The following is a 21,407-nucleotide window of genomic DNA, read 5'->3' as shown; positions in this document are numbered from 1 at the left end:
AAAAAAAAAACAAAATCACCCCACCCCCACACCCTTTCTTGTTCACACCCACCTAATTAATTATTAACTAAAAAATCGGATGAGTAGTTAATAATTAATTAGGAGTTAATTAATATAAAATATAGTTAATAAAAAAAAGTTAATTAATAAAGAAAATAAAAAAATAAAAAAAAATGGATGGGTGGTTAATAATTGATTAAGATTTAATTAGTATAAAATATAGTTAATAAAAGAAAAGTTAATCAATAAAGAAAAGAACAAAATAGAAATATAAAAAATCGGATGGGTGATTAATAATTAATTAGGAGCTAATTAATATAAAATATAGTTAATAAAAGAAAAGTTAATTAATAAAGAAAAAAATATAAAAAATTGAATGTATAGTTAATAATTAATTAGGAGTTAATTAGTATAAAATATAGTTAATAAAAGAAAAGTTAATTAATAAAGAAAAGAAAATAAAAAATATAAAAAATTATAATTATTGACGTGACGATGATGTGGCACTCCACGTGATAGCGAGTGTAATACACCACATACTATGAGAGTAGTGTTATGCGTTCATGTGTGTAATAGTTTCACTTTTAAGTAGTTTAAGTGTGTAATAAGTTATCATAATAGTTTAAGTGTGTAACTGACTTTTCAGTACTGCGGAGAAAATTTATGTCTTTTCCCTTCAATTAACTAGCTAGATATCTATTCACTTCTTTGGAAGAGGCATCAATAAAATAACCTTAAAACCTAAGTGAGGTTAAATGTCGAGTTGATACGGGAATTAAATCAAAACCTAATTCTTATTGAACGAAAATATTTTATATTTTATGCATTGACGATAAATTTTGTTTTAAAAAAATTATACTATCAAGTTAAGTTGACCTATATTGATATGAAAACCTTTTAGAATGAAGTAATAACGTGTTATAATTGATCAAACTGCTATAAATATTGTAATCTGATTTTTATATCAAACTGATGCAAGTTATTATAGTTAAGTGATTTAATATAGTAACTATATGTTATGTTATTATGGTTAAGTGATATTTGTGTATATTCATACACATTATATATCTCTATTAATTTGATGTAAATATCGTATGTGGGCAAATGGTTAACTTATTTCGAAGGGTTGTCATTTTATCTCAAAATTCTTATTATAACAACCAAAAAAAAAAAAGAGGAAATTTTCAATGAGAAAATATAAGATATTTTCTTATAGCATCTCCGGAATTCATATTTAAAGACGACATTAATTAATAATTTTACCTCGAATTCTTTTTTTTTTTTTTTTTTTTTTTTTTTTTTTTTTTACCTCGAATTCGAGGAGACTATATTTAGCCAATATTGTCAGTTGGCCTCATACCAATATTATATATATGTCCATCATACAAAGGACAAAAGAACGAAACTCAGTTTCTAAGACAAAGTGAAAAAAATAATATAATATACTTTTTCTAAAAATAAATGGAAAAATTGAAAAAAAAATTAATTAATAAAAATAATAATAGCAATAACAATAATAATATATTCAATAAAATTTAGAAGAATAGGATATATGCAAATTTAGAGACGGTTTCTGATAGTCGCCCTACTCCTACATTTATAAGGCTGAGAAATTATTTTCGATAGATTCTCAGTTCAAATTAAAACATGAACAAAAGGAAACTGCAATAACAAAGATAAGAATACGATAAGAAGAAGAGACAAGCCCTAGACCTCTTTCATAAAAAAGTACCAAAACATATAGCTATCTATTAACGTCCTTCTCTAATCCTCAACTTCCATTATACTTTCCTATCTAGAGTCGTATTCTTCTTTGAAAAATATTTAATGTTTTTTTTACTTTCGACTGCAACAATAGTTAATTCAGTCAAATATCTATTGTTCATGCATTTGAAAAAAAGAGAGAGAAAGAATTAAATAAGAAATTGTACTTATTAGATACACATAAAGGTTGAGAGAGAAAGTGAAATAATTCCTTAGGAATTAATCAAGATTTTCTTCCAAATTGTCCCTAATTGTTCAGAATTAAAATAACCCAACACCCATAAAATAAGGGTTAATGTCCTCGTTTAGGGACACACTTATTTAACCCCCCCCCCCCCAACTCAATAATTATGTATTTAATTTTAATTATTTTTAATTACATATATATGTTCATTTGTTGATGAAAATTGTTGCATGTGAATACCCAAAAATTGATTTTACTAAGTGTATACTTCACACTATTTCACATTATCCTTAATTAACTTCATGTTTGATCAATTTTAATAAGTATTATACGAAAACTTATTCAGAATTTAAATCAGTTCAAAATCCAAAACAGTTACCTCATAAGTGATAGTAATTATTAGATTTTAAATTTTATATATATTTAATAATTCTTTTGACACATTTATATATGGCTTGAATCAAAGCTACTAATTCTATCAAATTCTCGATTTCAACCTATATCCTTCTTGGTATTGCCACGTGTCAAAATCCTAAAAATAAACTAAAAAGATTCTAAAGGGAAAGTATCTCAGTCTCTATGAAATGATCTAAATAAATATTTTTTTTTAAAAAAATAAAAATAAAAATAAAATAGTAATAGTAGTAAAAGGGGAACTAAAAGAAGTGTCAGTATCATGTAAATGAATTATTTTTTATTAAAAGAAGGAAAAAAAAAAAGTCGCCCGCTTCTAGCGGGGGAGCAGTTTAATGATTATAATAACACCATGCATGACAATAGAATAATGATTAAAGTCAATAATATTTGTTAAAAATATTTTAAAATTAATTTAATCGAACATTTATTATTAGAACTTATGTTCAGTAAGACGAGTATAACGAATTCGTATATATGATTCGATTTACTTCCCCTTACAAGCTTAGAAACGCACACATACAAAAAGAAGCTAGTTGCAGTCTTTGATTGCCATAAAATACTCGTAAAATGATGTTGGCGTGGTACACAATGAATTTCAAAAATTGATCCCTGAATCATGGTGATGAACCACATGAAACTTAATTCGATAAGGATATTATTGAATGTGCGAATAGAGTCTCATAAATCTCTCAATAGTATGAGACTTTTTAGAAAAAAGTTATGTGGACTTGATCCAAATTGAACTATATCATATTATAAATTAAAAATATTTTAAAGCTGATTTAACCTAACATATATATATATATACGAGGGAAAATGTCCTGATATACCCTTTAATGTGAGCTATTTTTATAACGGTAAGGATATACATGAGCCATTTGTATAACAATAAGAGTATATATGAATCACTTTTATAACGAGTAGTATATCAACACTAAATAACAAAAGTTAAGAAGTATATCAAATCTTTTTTTCTATACATATTTTCAAAGTTATTAGATTTGACTTAACTGATTATCGAAATTCTAACTCCGCAGCTGGACAAAAGAATGTGAGAAAGTTATGGGTTTTGAAAAAGAGGGGTAAAGAAATTAAATCAAAAGTAATGGGTTGGGTTGGTTAGGTTAAGGGGTGTGGCAGTGGACAGATTATATTTATATATGAAGAGGAAGAGGATTTCTGACACTGAAATGACTTATGTCCAACTGCTAAATTATTCAGTGTGGAGAGAAAAAGAGGAGGGCCAGCCAAGGGAGAAAGTGGAAATCACGCTTCAAATCTCGCTCATGACTTCGATCGAGTTTCGTAATAGAATTTTAATTGACATTTCTTTAAATAAAGGTGACTCTGCCACTGTGTGTAGGTTTTTGGCATTGCTCTTTGTTAGGTGTATTATTTTCCTTTCAACATGTGTTCTTTTTGCATCAATACCACTTTTTTTTTTAATAAAATTAATTTATATCAAACAAATTGGTTCAATTATTAAAATGAGCAAGATATAGGTAACGATTCATAAAAAATGAAGTCAGGATTTAAATTTAAATATATTATGAATTTATCATTGATCTCTTTTCTTCTTTCGAGTTGGTTCGCTTACTGAAAAGTTAGGTCAACAGAAAAGTTCCATCCTCTAATGAATATAACAGAACAATCGAAAATCGATGACATTCCATTCCTCGTACTTGGTCCAACTTCACAATCCTTCGTGGATTGGTAAGAAATCAATTTTGTTTGGTAAGACGGAATTGGACAAAGAAAAGAGAGTGCTCGGCCGGAACAACGGCCAACAAAGACCGTAATTACATAGATAACTGCTTTTTCCCTTCTCCTCAGGGCTTTAAGGCGAACTGTACGATTTGAAAGAAAAATCCTTTCTGATTTGCTTTAGCTTTTCCAGCATTCGCCACCACGATCAAGAGCTAACTTTTTGCTCGACAGACCGTACTGTTTGCAGTGCTATACTAGATTGACACCCTAACTAGTACATATACAACTACTTATCCTTGCCAATTGCTATATTTTTTCACCTTGAACGGAATTCTCTAAAAAGTCAAGGTCGTGGGTGGTCAAGAGGGCCCACTTAGAAACTAGGGATCTCAACAATAATTTTTTTTGGTACAAATGTGGCAACAATTTCTAATTTTATGTAAAACTATAGCAATTTTTTGGACTAATTAATGAAGCATATTTTTGATGAGTCTACATTTTGTTGAAATCACATTCTTATGGGGTTAACGTTACATTAATTAATTCTGATCTTGTTTAAAGTGAAACACAACTTGCAATTAATTTATATATCCTCTTCACTAATTAATCAGTGTAGTGTCCAACAATTAATGAACTTGTCAATTGTGACCAAGTGATCAAAAAGTATTTAGGTTATATATATATATATATATATATATATATATATATATATATATATATATATATATATATATGGATAGTATAAATATTTTTACATTATCATTGTAGTTTTAATATGTGACGTATTATATTTTTACCAGTTTATCAATTACTTAAACAAATATATAAATAATTATTTTATAAATGCTATGATTGTTCACATAATTTTTACGCAGAAAAATAAGTATGGAGTGGGAGATACATAGATAACACTATTAAAAATCACTATTTTTTCATTGTATAATGTTCATTGGCTATTTTCATAAATATTTTGATTGAATCAATGAGAAAATAAAAAAAAATTCAATGGCTATTTTCAGTATTTCATCTATTATCCACCATGCGTTTTTTCAATTTGCCCATTCAGTGGGAATGAAATAAAAAAAATTATATTTTATTACACAAATTTTCTATTGATTCACCGTGAAAAAAAAACTCTATTTCTTGTTCCAAGCACAAATAATAGAGAAGGAAAATGCCTATTAATTACACTAATAATAAACTATTTAAGAGATTTTGGTATACAAAAACAAGGAATGACTTTCATAAAGTTGTTGCACATATGTTAAAGCCAATAATATAAATATGTATTAAAAAAGTTGTATAATAAGAGTGCAACTTCGATACAGATCACTTTGAATGTTCAAAGAATATTACTATATTTTTGTTTCTACATTACGAAATCACACATGTCCCCCCTCCCTCCCCAAAAAATAAATTATTATTGATCACAAAAGATTGTCGTGGAATGAATATGATCCTATTACATTTAATTATTGATCTCAAATCTAACTATTAAGATAAAAAATTTATACTATTTAATTAAGAAATATTAAACATTTTTCTCTATTATTATGTCTTACGCGATGCGATTCTGAATTAATTCGAGCACCGAAGGAGATTCCTAATATGTATACCAAGTGGAGAATATAAAACAGTACTACATATTAGGGTTCAACTATCTCAACTTGCTATATACCACTTTGCCCTATCTTTGGATTACACAAGATCACAAGAAGATTAAATAATATTACATACAACTAAATAAATATTAGGATATTTGCCAAAAATAAACTATTAGTAGTATGCACTAACAGACTACACAAATGCAGACAATTTTTTTTTAAAAAAAAATTATTTCCCTCGTGTATGCACTTTTGATTATTATTCTTTTGATTGATAATGTATAGAATTTTGTCGCAGCATTAAATTTCAAGTCATATTTGTATATAGTGTAAAGGCCAACGATGAAGTCAGAATTTATATAATGAATTGTAAAAAAATATTAAAAATTTAAAATATCGTATATAATTGATATTTGAACTTGTGATTTAAAATAATTATTTGAATTTATTTGCGACTATACTAGAATTTCCCCTAGTTAAGGGTTTCAACTATTTATATATAACATAATTATTCAAAAAAAAGTACTCCCTCCGTCCATCTTTACTTGGCTCCTATTGACTTGACACAGGGATTAAGGAGCAATAAATAATAAGAGTAACATCAAATTATCCCTATTTAATATAAGTCATCCAAATAATTAGGATCAATTAAATCTAACTAAAAAAATTGTGTCAACTATAAAAACTCATTGAAGTTTCCACCCCAACTTTAAAAAAAAAGATTTTAAAGTGACGCATGGTTTAGAAGGAGCATACTCCATTTATATTGGAATGGAGGGACATGAAGGGACGTGTAGTTGATCATTTATTAGACTTTGAAAGTTTAACTTTGACTTATAATTTCAAAGTGTTGAAAAATCTGATGTAGTATTAAATAAGGGTAAAATGGATAGAAATAGGTAAATTATCTATTGATTTTAGAAAGTGAACAAGTATTGTTGGATATCTCAAAATAGTATAGGGGCCAAGCAAAAATGGACGGAGGGAATATATAGTATAATTTTCAATAATTAAATTGGGGTGGGGTGGGGTGGCGTGGGGGGATAGTATTTCAACGGGTGGAATCAAAGAAAACTATCCTTCTTGTAAAGCCAATTTGTTTACAATTCTACCCCTCATTTAACCCTATATTTGCTCTTCATTTTGAACCCTATAGATGTTTTTGGGATTGGAGAAAACACTGCCCCTCATTTAGAGGGCACCCCATTTATGACCAACAACAAATGGAGAGAGAGAAGGTGGGTGGGTGGGGTGGCGTGGGGTGGGGGTATCTAGGGGGTGGAGTGGGGTTGGTGGGGCGGGGGGGTTTAAAAAACTTTAGTTAGAGTTTCATATAAATCTTCACCTTATGCTTTAGGAAAAATGATTCCTCTTCATATTATTTTTCTGGACCCTTCCCCTTCTTCTTCTTCAAAGAACTTATTAGTCTATATAAGTCTTTTAATTTCTAGTAGTACAACTTTCATGCATGATCTTTTAGTAGGAAAAATAATTATTACTCCATAGTATTATTATTTTATTAGTTTTGATGGCTTCTTCAATGAACAATTGGCTTGGATTTTCACTTTCACCACATGAAGAAGTACTCACATCACAACAAAGTTCACATCAAGAATGTTTTGATCTCATGACTTCTCATCATCATCATGATCAATCTACAGTAGTACTTCCTTCTTTAAATGTTGTACCTCATGATAATATAACCCCTTTTGGTATTTTTGAAGCTTTTAACAGAAATCATCATCAATCACAAGGTGAGTGAGTTATATTAATTGATTTTTTCCTTTTCTTTAATTTTTTTTGGGTTTGTCAGGCTCCATATCAATGAGGAAATACCAAAAACCCTAACTCTTTAGTTTAAAAAAAAGGAGAAAAGATCAAGAATATTGATGGTGTTTATGTTTCAAAAGTAATCAACCCTATTAGTTGAAATTATATTGGTTACAACTAATATCTGAAAAATAATAGTACCGTGCACTAAACACTCTCTATTTGATGGTATCAAAAACATGACTCTTTCAAGTTAAATACTTATTTCTTGTTGGTGGATATTTTCCATTTTATTGTGAAGTAATATGATGCACTAAACTTTCGTTATGTTGTTGAATTTGTTTAGTGTTTCTACTTGCTTTCATTGTCTCTAAGTCTCAAGAACATGACTTTTTAAGTTAAATTCCAACTTGTTCTTGTTTGTGGATATTTTCCATTTTTTTTAAAAAAAAAAAACCTTCAATCCTTTTGGCTATATTTGAGACTTTTTGTTTTTCTTTTTGTATGCAGACTGGAACTCTCATGATACAAACTACAAGACCACATCAGAGATGTCTATGCTAATGGCAAATTCATGCAATAGTCAACATCTTGAAAATAATCAAGAACCACCAAAGCTTGAGAACTTTTTTGGTATTGGTGAACAAAAGCTTCAACAAGTCTGTACTAACAACAGCAGCAACAATAATAATAATAACCGCGATTACAATATCTATTGTAGTACCCCTAGTAATATTAGCGAAAATAATGCTAATAATATAATAGGGCTTTCAATGATCAAGAATTGGTTGAGAAACAACCCTAACACTATCACCACCACCACCCAATCGTCATATGATGTTAAGAAGGAGGGTGATATTGTGGCGGTAGCGGGTGGTGGTGGTAATAATGCACAATCATTGTCACTTTCTATGAGTACTGGTGGTGGTGGAGGTGGAGGCGGAGAGAATAGTTGTTCATCTGAAAATAACAAACAAGAGATTGTGAATGGGAATAATGGTACTATTGAGGGACAAGTAAGTGGTGCAATTGAAGCAGTACCAAAGAAATCTATTGATACTTTTGGCCAAAGAACTTCTATCTATCGTGGTGTTACAAGGTAAGATACAATGTTTAATTCCATCCCTTTCAAGTCATTTATCTTAATAGATTGAAAGATGGTCAGTTGAAAAATATTCTTAATCAATATATTAAGTTGTGTATATACAAAATAATATTGTTCATATAAGTTGAAAGTTTTTTTTATGTATATATATTAAATCTTGAACATTCACTAACTTCATATTATTCATTCACATAAAAGTTATTACTTTTTTTTCTAAATTTCCATACTCTACTTTTTTTTTTCCTTCTTTGTTTTTATAGTTTTGTACCAACAACAACAACAAAAAAAAACTTGAGTAATGAATCTTTAACTTTACTAAGGGAATATCAATATTCAAGATGGCACCAAATTAATGAGCTATTATTATATATACTCAAAAATATATTTTTTCTTTTCTTTTAAAGAACTCTCTTTGTTGAACATTTTTTTTCAAGAACATTCATTATTTTTCCTCTTGCTTTATTATATATTAAGTGCTATTAGTTGATATTGAGTATGAATTAATTTATTTTTTAAAAAATCTAAATTATTTTGAGTGTATATATAGGCATAGGTGGACTGGGAGATATGAGGCACATTTGTGGGATAATAGTTGTAGAAGAGAGGGACAAACTCGAAAAGGAAGGCAAGGTATGTTTATTATATTTCATTTAATTTGTCTCCCACTATATATATATATATATATATATATATATATTATTTTTTTCATTTTTTTATTTATTCATTTTCAAAATACTAAATGTGAATGTGGCTTATTCAATTTTTCTTTATTTTATTTCATGGTGATGGATGGATTCAACATTTGTAAACTTGCTGCAGTTTATTTGGGTAAGTTATATTGTTAATTCCTTCTAATTATTACCTTATGTATATATACATTTCAAAATGTTAATATTATCTAACAACTAACTCATTATTTTATCAATGAGTTTATATTTTATATATCAAGAATGTTTTTTGTTTTTTTTTAAAAAAAGAAGCATTATCAAGTCATTTAAACGAGAATTACGCGTAATTATCCAACAAGAAAATGGTATTAGGAATATAATCCAGAAAATAAGATGGATTTTCTGCTATAACAAACTTTAATGCAAAATTTCTTTACACCGGCAATGTATGCAAGTTAAATTTTTTATACATTATCGTTATAAAATTTTTTTACATCATCACTTATCATAAATTCCACATTTTAAAGAAGTGTGTCTGTAAATGTTATTTGGATGATATTTTTGTGTAGCTGATTTATTTTTCACTTGAATGATTTTATTTTATAGGAGGATATGATAAGGAAGAAAAAGCAGCTCGTGCTTATGATTTAGCTGCACTTAAGTATTGGGGTCCCACAACTACCACTAATTTCCCAGTAAGTACATTTAATTTTTCTAAAAAAATTATTCAATTTCTTAGGAAATTTGTCTACTTAATGGGAGAACACAACCCAATCTATACAAGGTGTTGCTTGCTTTATGGTGACTATTAATGGCTCATGCAGTAGTCGATATTCCTACGTGTTTCTTCTTGCCCCTGCTTAAGAATTCAATAGTCACTTAATGTTATGTTGTTGTAATGCTAGATTTGGAAAAATTCAACAAAAGTCATCTCTTTCTTATATTTCGTACATAAATTTTTAATTTTATTTTATGTTTTGTGAAAATTTTCAGATTAGCAACTATGAGAAAGAGCTTGAAGAAATGAAGCATATGACTAGGCAGGAATATGTAGCATCTTTAAGAAGGTACATTTTAATTTTTTTTCATTACACTAATGGAATATATTTTAAGGGGATAAAAACATCATTAAACTTTCCAAGAAAATTTTATTGATAAACATGTAATTTTATTTTATTTTGGTCCTTAATATAGGAAGAGCAGTGGTTTCTCTCGTGGTGCATCGATTTATCGAGGTGTTACAAGGTAAGATACAATTAATTTCATGTCATTCATACTATACTCTTGACTCCTATTTTTTTTTATAATATCATCCGAAAAATCTTTCTTTTTTCTCGAATTTTGCTTCATATGATAACTTGTAAGTATAGGTATCATATATGACCTTTAGGGATCAGAATCAGACTTTTAAACACGATTTTTTTTCCCTATAGTATTAATAGTCATTTAGGTTTGTATTTTTAATTATTTTTTTTAATCTTTTTTTATTATTATTATAACAGGCACCATCAGCATGGAAGATGGCAAGCAAGAATTGGAAGAGTTGCTGGAAACAAGGATCTTTATCTTGGCACCTTTAGTAAGTGCTCCTAATTATTTCCCTAAACCATTTTATGGGCATGAGCTAAGTCGAATCTGAATGGATCAAAATATGTTTAATTAATAAATAATTATATAATTTAACCTGTTCAAACTTGCTTGTATTAGAACGAGCTAAATAACGTGTCATAAGTCAATCTACTCAGCATGATCACTCAAATATCCCCTCTTTCTCTACTTTGTTTTTCAAAAAAAAAGAAGAGAAAAAACTCGAGATAATATGTAAATTACTTAAATTATTATCTAAGTTCTTTCAATCTAGAAATTTGATTTTGCATATTCAAATTTGTGTTGCATCTTGACCCAATAATTTGATAGGTCATTTCGGTGTTGAGGAAAGTACTCGATAAATGAGTTAGTCATAATCCAATTCGTTTAAACTTAGACAGATTAATGTGTTTTCCATCTAATTTTGTTTTTTTTTTTGTTTTTAGGCACACAAGAAGAAGCTGCTGAGGCTTATGACATTGCAGCAATCAAATTCCGTGGACTAAATGCCGTGACCAATTTTGAGATCAATAGATATGACGTAAAAAGCATACTAGAAAGCAGCACGTTGCCCATCGGAGGTGCTGCTAAACGTCTCAAGGACGTTGAGCAAGCTGAAATCGCGTTGGATTATCAAAGGGTAAGTCAAGAAAATATCGGTAGTACTACTCATCTCATGAATGGTTCAATTAGTAGCTATGGTGCAAGTCATTGTTGGCCAAACATCACTCTCCAACAACCTCAACCTTTAACCGCGATGCATTATAACCCTTATAATAGTCAACAAAGATTGTGGTGCAAACAAGAAGTACAAGATTCTTCTGATCCTCATCATCATAATTTGACTAGTCAGACTTTTCAAGATTTTCATCCACTTCAATTGGGAAATGCTCACAATTATTTAATGGGATTGGATAATTCTTCATCATCATCAATGGACCAAAATAATGTTACATATCATCAAGGAGTTGGATATGCTAGTAATAATAACAATCCTCATGGTGGTGGTGGATTTGTGTTGCCACAATTGAATTCAATTATAGCTACTCATCAAGAAAACCAAGCAAATGGATCATATGGTGGAGAGAATGATAATGAAGTGAAGCAATTACAACTTGGTAGTATTCATGAGAACATATTTGGTAATTACTACCATTCCCAACAAGCAACATCTAACGACTCAGTCAAGGTCAGTACTCTATATGATCATCAAGAGTCTGCATGCAACAATAATAATTGGATGTCAGCAGCTGTTCCTATAGCTCTTGCTTCGAGGAATAGCACCATGGCGGTTTGCCACGGTGTGGTCCCCACTTTCACTATGTGGAATGACTCATAGACATCTATCTAATCACAAAATCTAGCTAGCAAGGGATGTATACATAACTAATCTCTAATCTTTCTTTCTTTTTTTCTATTTTTTTTGAAAACTCAACCTAAGAAAGATAGAGGGTTTATTTTTATTTTTTTAAAAAAAATTTTGGTTGGTTTATTGCAAATGGTAATTTTGTTTATAGGACCTGAAGAATGAAGTTCATGAATAGTCTATCTCATTGGCTATAATTTTGGGAACTTCATTCTTACAGATCCTCGGAAAGTAAATGCTTTGTAATTTTGGATAACATAGTACAATGCAGATAATTAATTAATTTATGGCAATTTTCTAGTTGTTGTGTATGTTTATTTTCTATAAGTAATCGTGTAGTTTCTTATTTTCTGTAATGTGAGCATATCATGTCTATTGCTTTAGTTGCCTTATATATTGATATTTTTGTGTCGTGTTTTGTTGGATCCATACTTCAATTACTTTACTCTTTTGACTCGAGGTCTATTGGAATTTGGAAACAGTCCCCCTTGCTATCTGACAAAGTCAAGGGTATAGTCATGCATACATTCTATCCTTCTCTACACTTATCACATTACATTGGTTATATATTTGTTGTTAGTGTATTATGTGACTTGCACTGAAAGTTGTAAGAAACAAGAGAAGAGAAGAAGAAAAATAAAAGAAAAAAGAAAAGAAATAGGAAACAAAAATGAAGGTATTTTTATTTTCCAAGTGCATCCAATTACCTTAATTTTGATACTCAATTAGTAGCAACTCTGACTTTATTCCTGGTAATGACCTGATTTGTTCCTGCTTGTAATTTTTGTATTTTATCTTTATTATTTTTTTCGTAATCACTGTAAATCATATTCTTTAATTAATGATACTGATAATTTTTTTTAAAAGTGATGTGCGATGTCAAGGCAGACATGCAATCGACCAAATGTATTGGAGCACAACTTGTGATTAAAAACTTGGCGATTCACGAGATTCTAAAATTCACATCAAATATTGTATTTTACTATGTTCTTAATCAGTGTGAGATCTTAGATATTCATTGTCGAAGTTTGCATTAGTTGCTTTCTTTTAAAAAAAATTGATTTATGTATTACATATTTGAATGTTCTACAACTCTAACAAAGTTTGTAGGTCTTTGCGGATAATTTTTCTTCACATTACTTTACACTAAAGAGATTCTAGAATCATATGTGCTAACACACACGAAATAACTGAGAAAATCACTTACTGTTGAGTTGCTCTTAAATGCTAAAAAAATGTTGTGGATCATGTCGAAATTACACGTATTGTTCCCCTATGTCATTACGGAGGGTTTTGTAAAGATTTTACAAAAAATTAATTGAATGTCATATCACCAAAAATTCATGAGCTAATTACACTACATTTCATTTGGGCCTATACTAATGTGATTCGATCCATTTCTTTATCCATAGTAGGCCTCGTTACACTAAATTTCATTTGGGCCTATACTACTTTAACCCGACCCATTTTCTGTCCATAGTAAGCTCATTACACTACATTTCATTTTGAGCCTTATACTATTGTGGTCCTTTATTACTTCATTTTCAAGAAAATAAGATTATTAATCTTTGTGTGATATTTTCAATCCCCATTACTAATGCAATCTAAAAGATTTTTGGATTGATCAAAAGATAATCTTTTCGGTTGACTTCCTCCGAGCCGTACTTATGACTTTCATAAAATTAGGCTTTTTACAAAATTTCATATCTATTTTAAATTTTTATTTATTTAAAATTATAGATATTTATGAATTTCGACAGATCGTTTAGCCTCGTTCATCTTCGGCGAAAGTGCGCTCAATCAATAAACTAAATTTATGTTTCAAAATAGATAATTTTATATCCAATAATTTATTCTGCAGTAGTTCAATTCAAAAATTATGTTTCGCAATTTCATATTCATCAAAGGAATAGTAATTCCCCACAGAGGAGCTACTTTACCACTTTTTTTTGGTTTCTTATCCGATGTTCAGAGCTCTATATGAGGGCGACGCTTCCAATGTGATTTTCTCCATACCCAAGACTCGAATATGAGACCTTTGATTAAGGATGAAGCAGATCCACCACTGCACCACAACTCATATTGGTTACCACCCATTCTTACTAAGAAATGAAAAGCCTCAAAAACAGAAGAAAGAGTGGAAAGTGTATAAGACGCTTTTCTTTGTCCATAGTATACGACGTTTAGAAGAATTTTAGGGGCGACACAACAGGAATTAAGCGATTTTATCAGTTTTCGTGTGTGTTAGCCCTCAGATTTTTTAAGTGTCATGGGTCCAGATCAAATTTTCTTGGATTCTTCTTTAGTAGCGTCCGTAACGACCTAAGAAACGACTCTAGTAGCCCCGATGGGGCTTCTACGACACTTAGAAGTATTTTAGGGGAGACGCAACAGGAATTAGACGATTTTGCTAGTATAGACGCAACAAAAAAAATTGGCAAAATCGTCTAATTTTTGTTGCATCGCCCCTAAAATGCTCTTAAGCGCCGAAGAAGCCCCACTGGCTACTGAAGTCGTTCCCCAGGTCGTTTTGGACGCTACTAAAAAATAATACAAGAAAAATTGATCTGGACCCCCGACACCTAAAAAATCCGTAGGCTAACACACACGAAAAACTAACCAAATCGCCTAATTCCTGTTGCGTCGCCCCTAAAATGCTCTTAAGCGCCATAAAGTCGCACCAGGGCTACTTGAGTCGTTCTCCAGGTCGTTATGAACGTTACTAAAGAAGAATCCAAGAACACCTAAACAATATGTGGGCGAACACACATGAAAAAATGACCAAATCACCTAATTCCAGTTGCATCGCTAGTAAAATTCTCCTAAGCACCGTAGAAGCCACACCGGGGCTACTGGAATCGTTCCCCAGGTTCTTACAGACGCTACTAAAGAAGAATCTAAGAAAATTCGACCCGAACTCACGGAACCTAAAAAACCCGTGGGCTAACATATACGAAAAATTGACCAAATCGCCTAATTCTTATTGCGTCGTCCCTAAAATACTCCTAAGCGCTGTAGAAGCTGCACCGGGGCTACTGAAGTCATTCCCCACATCGTTACAGACGCTACTAAATAAGAATTTAAGAAAATTCGACCCGAAATCCGGCACCTAAAAAATCTATTGGCTAATACACGAAAAACTGACCAAATCGCCCAATTCCTATTGTGTTGCCCCTAAAATGCTCCTAAGCACCGTAGAAGTCGTATCGGGGCTACTGGAATCGTTCCCCAAGTCGTTAGAGATGCTACTGAATAAGAATCAAAGAAAATTCAACTCGGACCCCCGACATGTAAAAAAATTCATAGGCTAACATACACGAAAAAGAAGAAAAATAGCCTAATTCCTGTAGCGTCGCCCCTGAAATACTCCTAAGCGTCGTAGAAGCCTCACCGGGGCTAATGAAGTCATTCTCCAGGTCGTTACGGGTGCTACTAAAGAGGGATCCAAGAAAATTTGACCCGCACCTCCGACACCAAAAAAATATGTGTGCTAACGAACACAAAAAACTGGAAAATCATCTTATTCCTATTGTGTCACCCTAAAATGCTTCTAAACGCCGTAGAAGCTCCGCCGGGGCTACTGGAATCATTCCTCAAGTCGTTACGGATGCTACTAAAGTAGAATCCAAGAAAATTTGATTCGAATCCCCGACACCTAAAAAATCTATGGGCTAATACACACGAAAAACTGATAAAATTGCCTAATTCTATTGCGTCGCCCTAAAAATGCTCTTAAGTGCCGTAGAAGCCACACCAAGGTTACTGGAGTCGTTCCCCTTGTCGTTATGGACTATATTAAAGAAGAATCCAAGAAAATTCTACCCTGACCCTGGCACCTAAAAAATCCATGGGCTAACATACACGAAAAACTAACCAAATCGCCTAATTCATATTGCGTCGCCCTTAAAATGATCCTAAGCACCGTATAAGCCGTGTCAGGGCTACTGGAGTCGTTTCCTATGTTGTTACGGATCTATTAAAGAAGAATCGAAGAAAATTCTATCCGAACCCCCAACACCTAAAAATTCATAGGCTAACACACACGAAAAATTGACTAAATTACCTAATTTTTATTGCGTCGCCCCTAAAATGCAACTAATTGCTATAGAAGCCGTACTGGGGATACTAGAGTCATTATCGATATCGTTACGGATGCTAATAAAGAAGAATTCAAGAAAACTCGACTCGAACTCTCGACACCTAAAAAATCCATAGACTAACACACATAAAAAAATAAAACAATCGCATAATTCTCTTGCGTCACCCCTAAAATGCTCCTAAATGCAATAGAAGCCCTACCGGGGTTACTAAAGTCATTCCTCAGATTGTAACGGATGCTACTAAAGAAGAATCCAATAAAATTCAACCCAGACCACTGTCACCTAAAAAATTCGTGGGCTAACATATACAAAAAACTAACGAAATTGCCTAAATCATATTGCGTCTCACCTGAAATGCTCCGAAGCAGCGTAGAAGCTACATCGGGGCTAATTGATTCATTCCCCAAGTCGTTATAGATGGTACTACAGAAGTATCCCAGAAATTCGACTCGGTCCCCTGGCATCTAAAAGATCTGTGGGCTAATAAACATGAAATACTAATCAAATCGCCTAATTTCTATTGCGTTGCCCCTAAAATGCTCTTAAGTGCCGTAGAAGCCACACCGGAGCTGCTGGAGTCGTTCTCCAAGTCGTTACGGACTCTATAAAAAATAATCCAAGAAAATTCGACCCGAACCTCTGGCACCTAAAAAATTCGAGATCTAACAGATACGAAAAACTGAACAAATCGCCTTATTCCTGTTGCGTCTTTCCTAAAATGCTCCTAAGAGCTGTAGAGGCCGCACTGGGGCCACTGGAGCTTTTCCCTGGGTCCTTGTAGATGCTACTGAAGAAGAATCCAAGAAAATTTGACTCGAACACTCGACACCTAAAAAATCTATTGGCTAACACACACAAAAAACTGACCAAATCGCCTAATTCTTGTTCCATCCCCCCCTAAAATGCTCCTAAGCACCATAGAAGCCGCACTGAGGCTACTGAAGTCATTCCCCAGGTCGTTACGAATGCTACTAAAGAAGAATTCAAGAAAATTCGACCTAGATCCCCGGCACCTAAAAAATCTGTGGGCTAACACACACGAAAAACTAACCAAATCGCCTAATTCCTGTTGTGTCACCTCAAAAATGCTCCAAAACACCGTAGAAGCTGCACCGAGGCTACTTGAGTCATTTCTCAAGTCGTTACTGACGCTACTAAAGAAGAATCCAAGAAATATTTTCTCGTACGTCCGATACCTAAAAAATCTATGGGCTAACACACATGAAAAATTGATCAAGTCTTCTCATTTTAGTTGCGTTGCCCCTAAAATGCTCCTAAGCACCGTAGAAGCTTCACCGGGGATGCTAGAGTCATTACCTAGGTCGTTACAAAAGCTACTAAAGAAAAATCTAATAGAATTCGACCCGGACCCCAGCACCTAAAATATTTGTGGGCTAAAATACACAAAAGCTGACTAAATTGCCTAATTCCTATTGCGTCGCCCATAAAATACTTTTACGCACCGTAGAAGTCGCGTCGGAGCTACTGAAGTCATTTCTTAGGTTATTACGGACGCTACCAAAGAAAAGTCCAAAAAAATTCATCTCGAACCCCCGACACTTAATAAATCCGTGGAAAAATTGACCAAATCGCCTATTTCCTATTGTATCACCTCTAAAATGCTCCTAAATGTTGTAGAATCTTTATTGAGGCTACTGGAGTTGTTTCCCAGGTCGTTACCGATGGTACTAAAGAAATATTTAAGAAAATTCAACCCAAACCCTGGGACCTAAAAATTTGTGGGTTAACACATATGAAAAACTTACAAAATTGTCTAATTTATATTGCATCACCTCTAAATTGCTCCTAAATGCCATAAAAGCCCCGTCAGGGCCACTAGAGTCTTTTTCCAGGTCATTACGGATGCTACTAAAGAAGAATCTAAGAAAATTCGAACTATACCACCGGCACCTAAAAAATCTATGGACTAACACACACAAAACACTAGCAAAATTGCCTAATTCCTATTGCGTCGCCCCTAAAATGCTCCTAAACGCCGTTGAAACCCCGTCGGGGCTACTGAAGTCATTCATATGTCATTACGGATACTACTACAGAAGAATCCAAGAAACTTTAACTCGGACCTCGACACCCAAAAATCCGTGGGCTAACATATACGATAAACTAGCAAAATCGCCTAATTCATGTTGCGTCTCCCCTAAAATACTCCTAAACGTTGTAGAACCCTACTGGGGCTACTGAAGTCATTCCACAGGTCGTTACAGATATAGTAAAGAAGAATCTAGGAAAATTTGACCCAGACCTCCGACACCTAAAAAATTTGTGGGCTAACACATACGAAAAATTGGCAAAATCGCCTAATTTCTATTGCGTCGCCCTTAAAATGCTGTTAAATATCGTATAAGTCCCACTTGGGCTACTGGAATAGCATAATTCATGTTGCGTCTCCCCTAAAATGTTCCTAAACACCGTAGATGCCCCACCGGGCTACTGTAGTAGTTCCTAGGACGTTACAGATGCTACTAAAGAAGAATTCCAGTAATTACGACACAGACCCTCAGCACCCAAAAAATTCAAGGGCTAACACACACAAAAAACTCGCAAAATCGCCTAATTCCTGTTGTGTCGCTCCTAAATTGCTCCTCAATGCCGTAAAAGCCTCACCGAGGTTATTGGAGTCATTTCCAGGTCGTTATGGATGCTTCTAAAGAAGAATGCCAGAAAATTCGACTTGGACCACCATCGCCTAAAAATTTTGTGGGCAAACACACACAAAATAATTCTGGTTGTATCGCCCCTAAAATGTTCTAAATACTATAGAAGCCCCATTGAGGCTACTGGTGTCGTTTTCCAGGACGTTAAATACGCTACTAAAGAAGAATCCAAGAAAATGCGATCCTGGGTGTCGACACCAAAAAAATATATGTGCTAACACACGAAAAACTGGTAAAATCACCTAATTTCCTATTCCCTCGCTTCCAAAATGCTTTCAAATGCCATAGAAGCCTCGCAAGGGCTACTAAAGTTGTTCCCTAGGTCGTTATGGATGCTATTATAGAAGAATCTAAGAAAATTTGATCCGAACCCCCGGCACCTAAAAACCAATAGGCTAACGTTCACAAAAAAGGCAAAATTGCCTAATTCCTATTGCATAGCTTCTAAAATTCTCCTAAACGCTGGAGAAGCCCCGCCGGAAATACTCAAGTCGTTCCCCAGGTCGTTATGGATGCTACTAAAGAAGAATTCAAGAAAATTTAACCCAAACCCCGGTACCAAAAAATCCATGAGCTACATGCACGAAAAACATGTAAAATTGCCTAATTTATATTGCATCGCCCCTAAAATGCTCCTAAACACAGTAGAATCCCCGCCGGAGCTATTAGAGTCGTTCTCCAGGTCGTTACGGACGTAACTAGAAACAAATTCAAGAAAATTCGACTCGTACCCCTGGAACCTAAAAAATCTACGGGCTAATACACCCGAAAAATTGATAAAATTGCCTAATTTGTATTGCGTCGCTGCTAAAATGCTCCTAAACACCGTAGAAGCCCCACTGGGGCTACTAGAGCAGTTCCCTAGATCTTTACAGATGATACTAAAGAAGAATCACAAAAAAATCGACCTAGACTCCCGGCACCTAAATATCTGTGGGCTAACACACACGAAAACTAGCAAAATAGCCTAATTCCGATTGCATCGCTTCTAAAATGCTCTTAAGCATTGTAGAAGCCCCGCCGGAGTTACTGGAGTCATTCCCTAGATCCTTTCGGACACTATTATAGAAAAAAATCCAGGAAAAAATGACCTGGACCCCCGACTACTAAATAATTCGTAGGCCAACACACATTAAAAGCTGGCAAAATTACTTAATTCCACTTGCCCCCCCCCCCTTAAAATGCTCCTAAACGCTATATATGCTCCGAGGGGATATTGGAGTCATTCCCGGATTTTTTACGGATGCTACCAAAGAAGAATCAGAGAAAAATTAACTCGGACCGCCGACACCTTAAATATCCATGGGATAACACATGAAAAACTGGCAAAATCGCATAATTCGTATTGCATCGCTCTTGAAATGTTTCTAAATATCGTAGAAGCAACGTCGGGGCTACTGGATTGTTCCTAGGTCGTTTCAGCTGGTACTAAAGATGAATTCAAGAAAATTCAATCCACATCTCCGACACCTAAAATTAGTGGGCTAACACAGATGAAAAACTAGAAAATTCACTTAATTCTTGTGGCATCGCCTCTAAAATTCTCCTTAATGACATATGAGCCATGTCGAGGCTATTGGAGTCGTTCTCCAAGTTTCTACGAATGCTACAATAAATGAATCTAAGAAAATTAGACCCGGATCCTCAGCATCTAAAAAATCTCTGGGCTAACATACACGAAAAACTAGCAAAATCGTCTAATTCTTGTTGCGTCGCCTCATAAATGCTCTTAAATGCCGTAAAAGCCCCGTCGGAGCTATTGGATCCTTCCTAAGGTTGTTATGCGTAAAGAAGAATCCAAGAAAATTCGACCAGACCCTCTGCTCCTAAAAAATCCATGGGCTAACTCACACGAAAATCTAGCAAAATTTCCTAATTTCTGTTGCGTCAAACTTAAAATTCTCCTAAATGACGTAAAAGCCTTGCTGGGCTACTAGAGTCATTCCCTAGGTCGTTACGGATACTCATAAAGAAGAATCACAGAAAATTCGACCCGTACCTCCGATGCCTAAAAATTCTTTGGGTTAACACACGAAATACTAGCAAAATTGCCTAATTATTGTTGTGCCACCCTTAAATTGCTCACAAACACCGTAGAAGCCCCATCGGGGCAACTGGTGTCATTCCCCTGAACGTTACAGATACTACTAAAGAAGAATCCAAGAAAATGCGATCCGAAACCCCGACACCTAAAAAATGTGTGGGCCAACACATATAAAATAATGGGAAAATCGCCTCATTATTATTGCATCACTCCTAGAATGCTTTTAAACGCCATAGAAGCTCTACCAGGGCTACTGACGCTACTATTGAAGATCCAAGAAAATTTGACCCGTACCTCCGGTACCTAAAAAATCTATGGGCTAACACTCACAAAAAACTAGCAAAATCACCTATTTCTGTTGCATCGCCGCTAAAATGCTCCTAAACGTCGTAGAAGCTCAAGTCGTACCCATAACC

At 33.3% G+C, this 21,407-nt stretch overlaps 1 protein-coding gene across 1 annotated transcript; it reads left to right on the top strand.

The window, feature by feature from the left end:
• Window positions 1-7,075: 7,075 nt before the first annotated feature.
• LOC129886229 (AP2-like ethylene-responsive transcription factor AIL1) lies at window positions 7,076-12,459 on the top strand. Its single transcript, XM_055960816.1, has 9 exons — window positions 7,076-7,430; window positions 7,957-8,545; window positions 9,099-9,181; window positions 9,371-9,379; window positions 9,826-9,914; window positions 10,213-10,286; window positions 10,414-10,464; window positions 10,722-10,798; window positions 11,253-12,459. The coding sequence occupies exons 1-9, from the start codon at window positions 7,205-7,207 to the stop codon at window positions 12,143-12,145; spliced, it is 2,091 nt and encodes a 696-aa protein (XP_055816791.1). The 5' UTR covers window positions 7,076-7,204; the 3' UTR covers window positions 12,146-12,459.
• The last annotated feature ends 8,948 nt before the right edge of the window (window positions 12,460-21,407 follow it).

This window comes from Solanum dulcamara, chromosome 1 (genome assembly GCF_947179165.1).
Source record: "Solanum dulcamara chromosome 1, daSolDulc1.2, whole genome shotgun sequence".
NCBI lineage: Eukaryota > Viridiplantae > Streptophyta > Magnoliopsida > Solanales > Solanaceae > Solanum > Solanum dulcamara.
The sequence above is the reverse complement of the archived record's forward strand: the minus strand, read 5'-3'. Positions and strand labels throughout refer to the sequence as shown.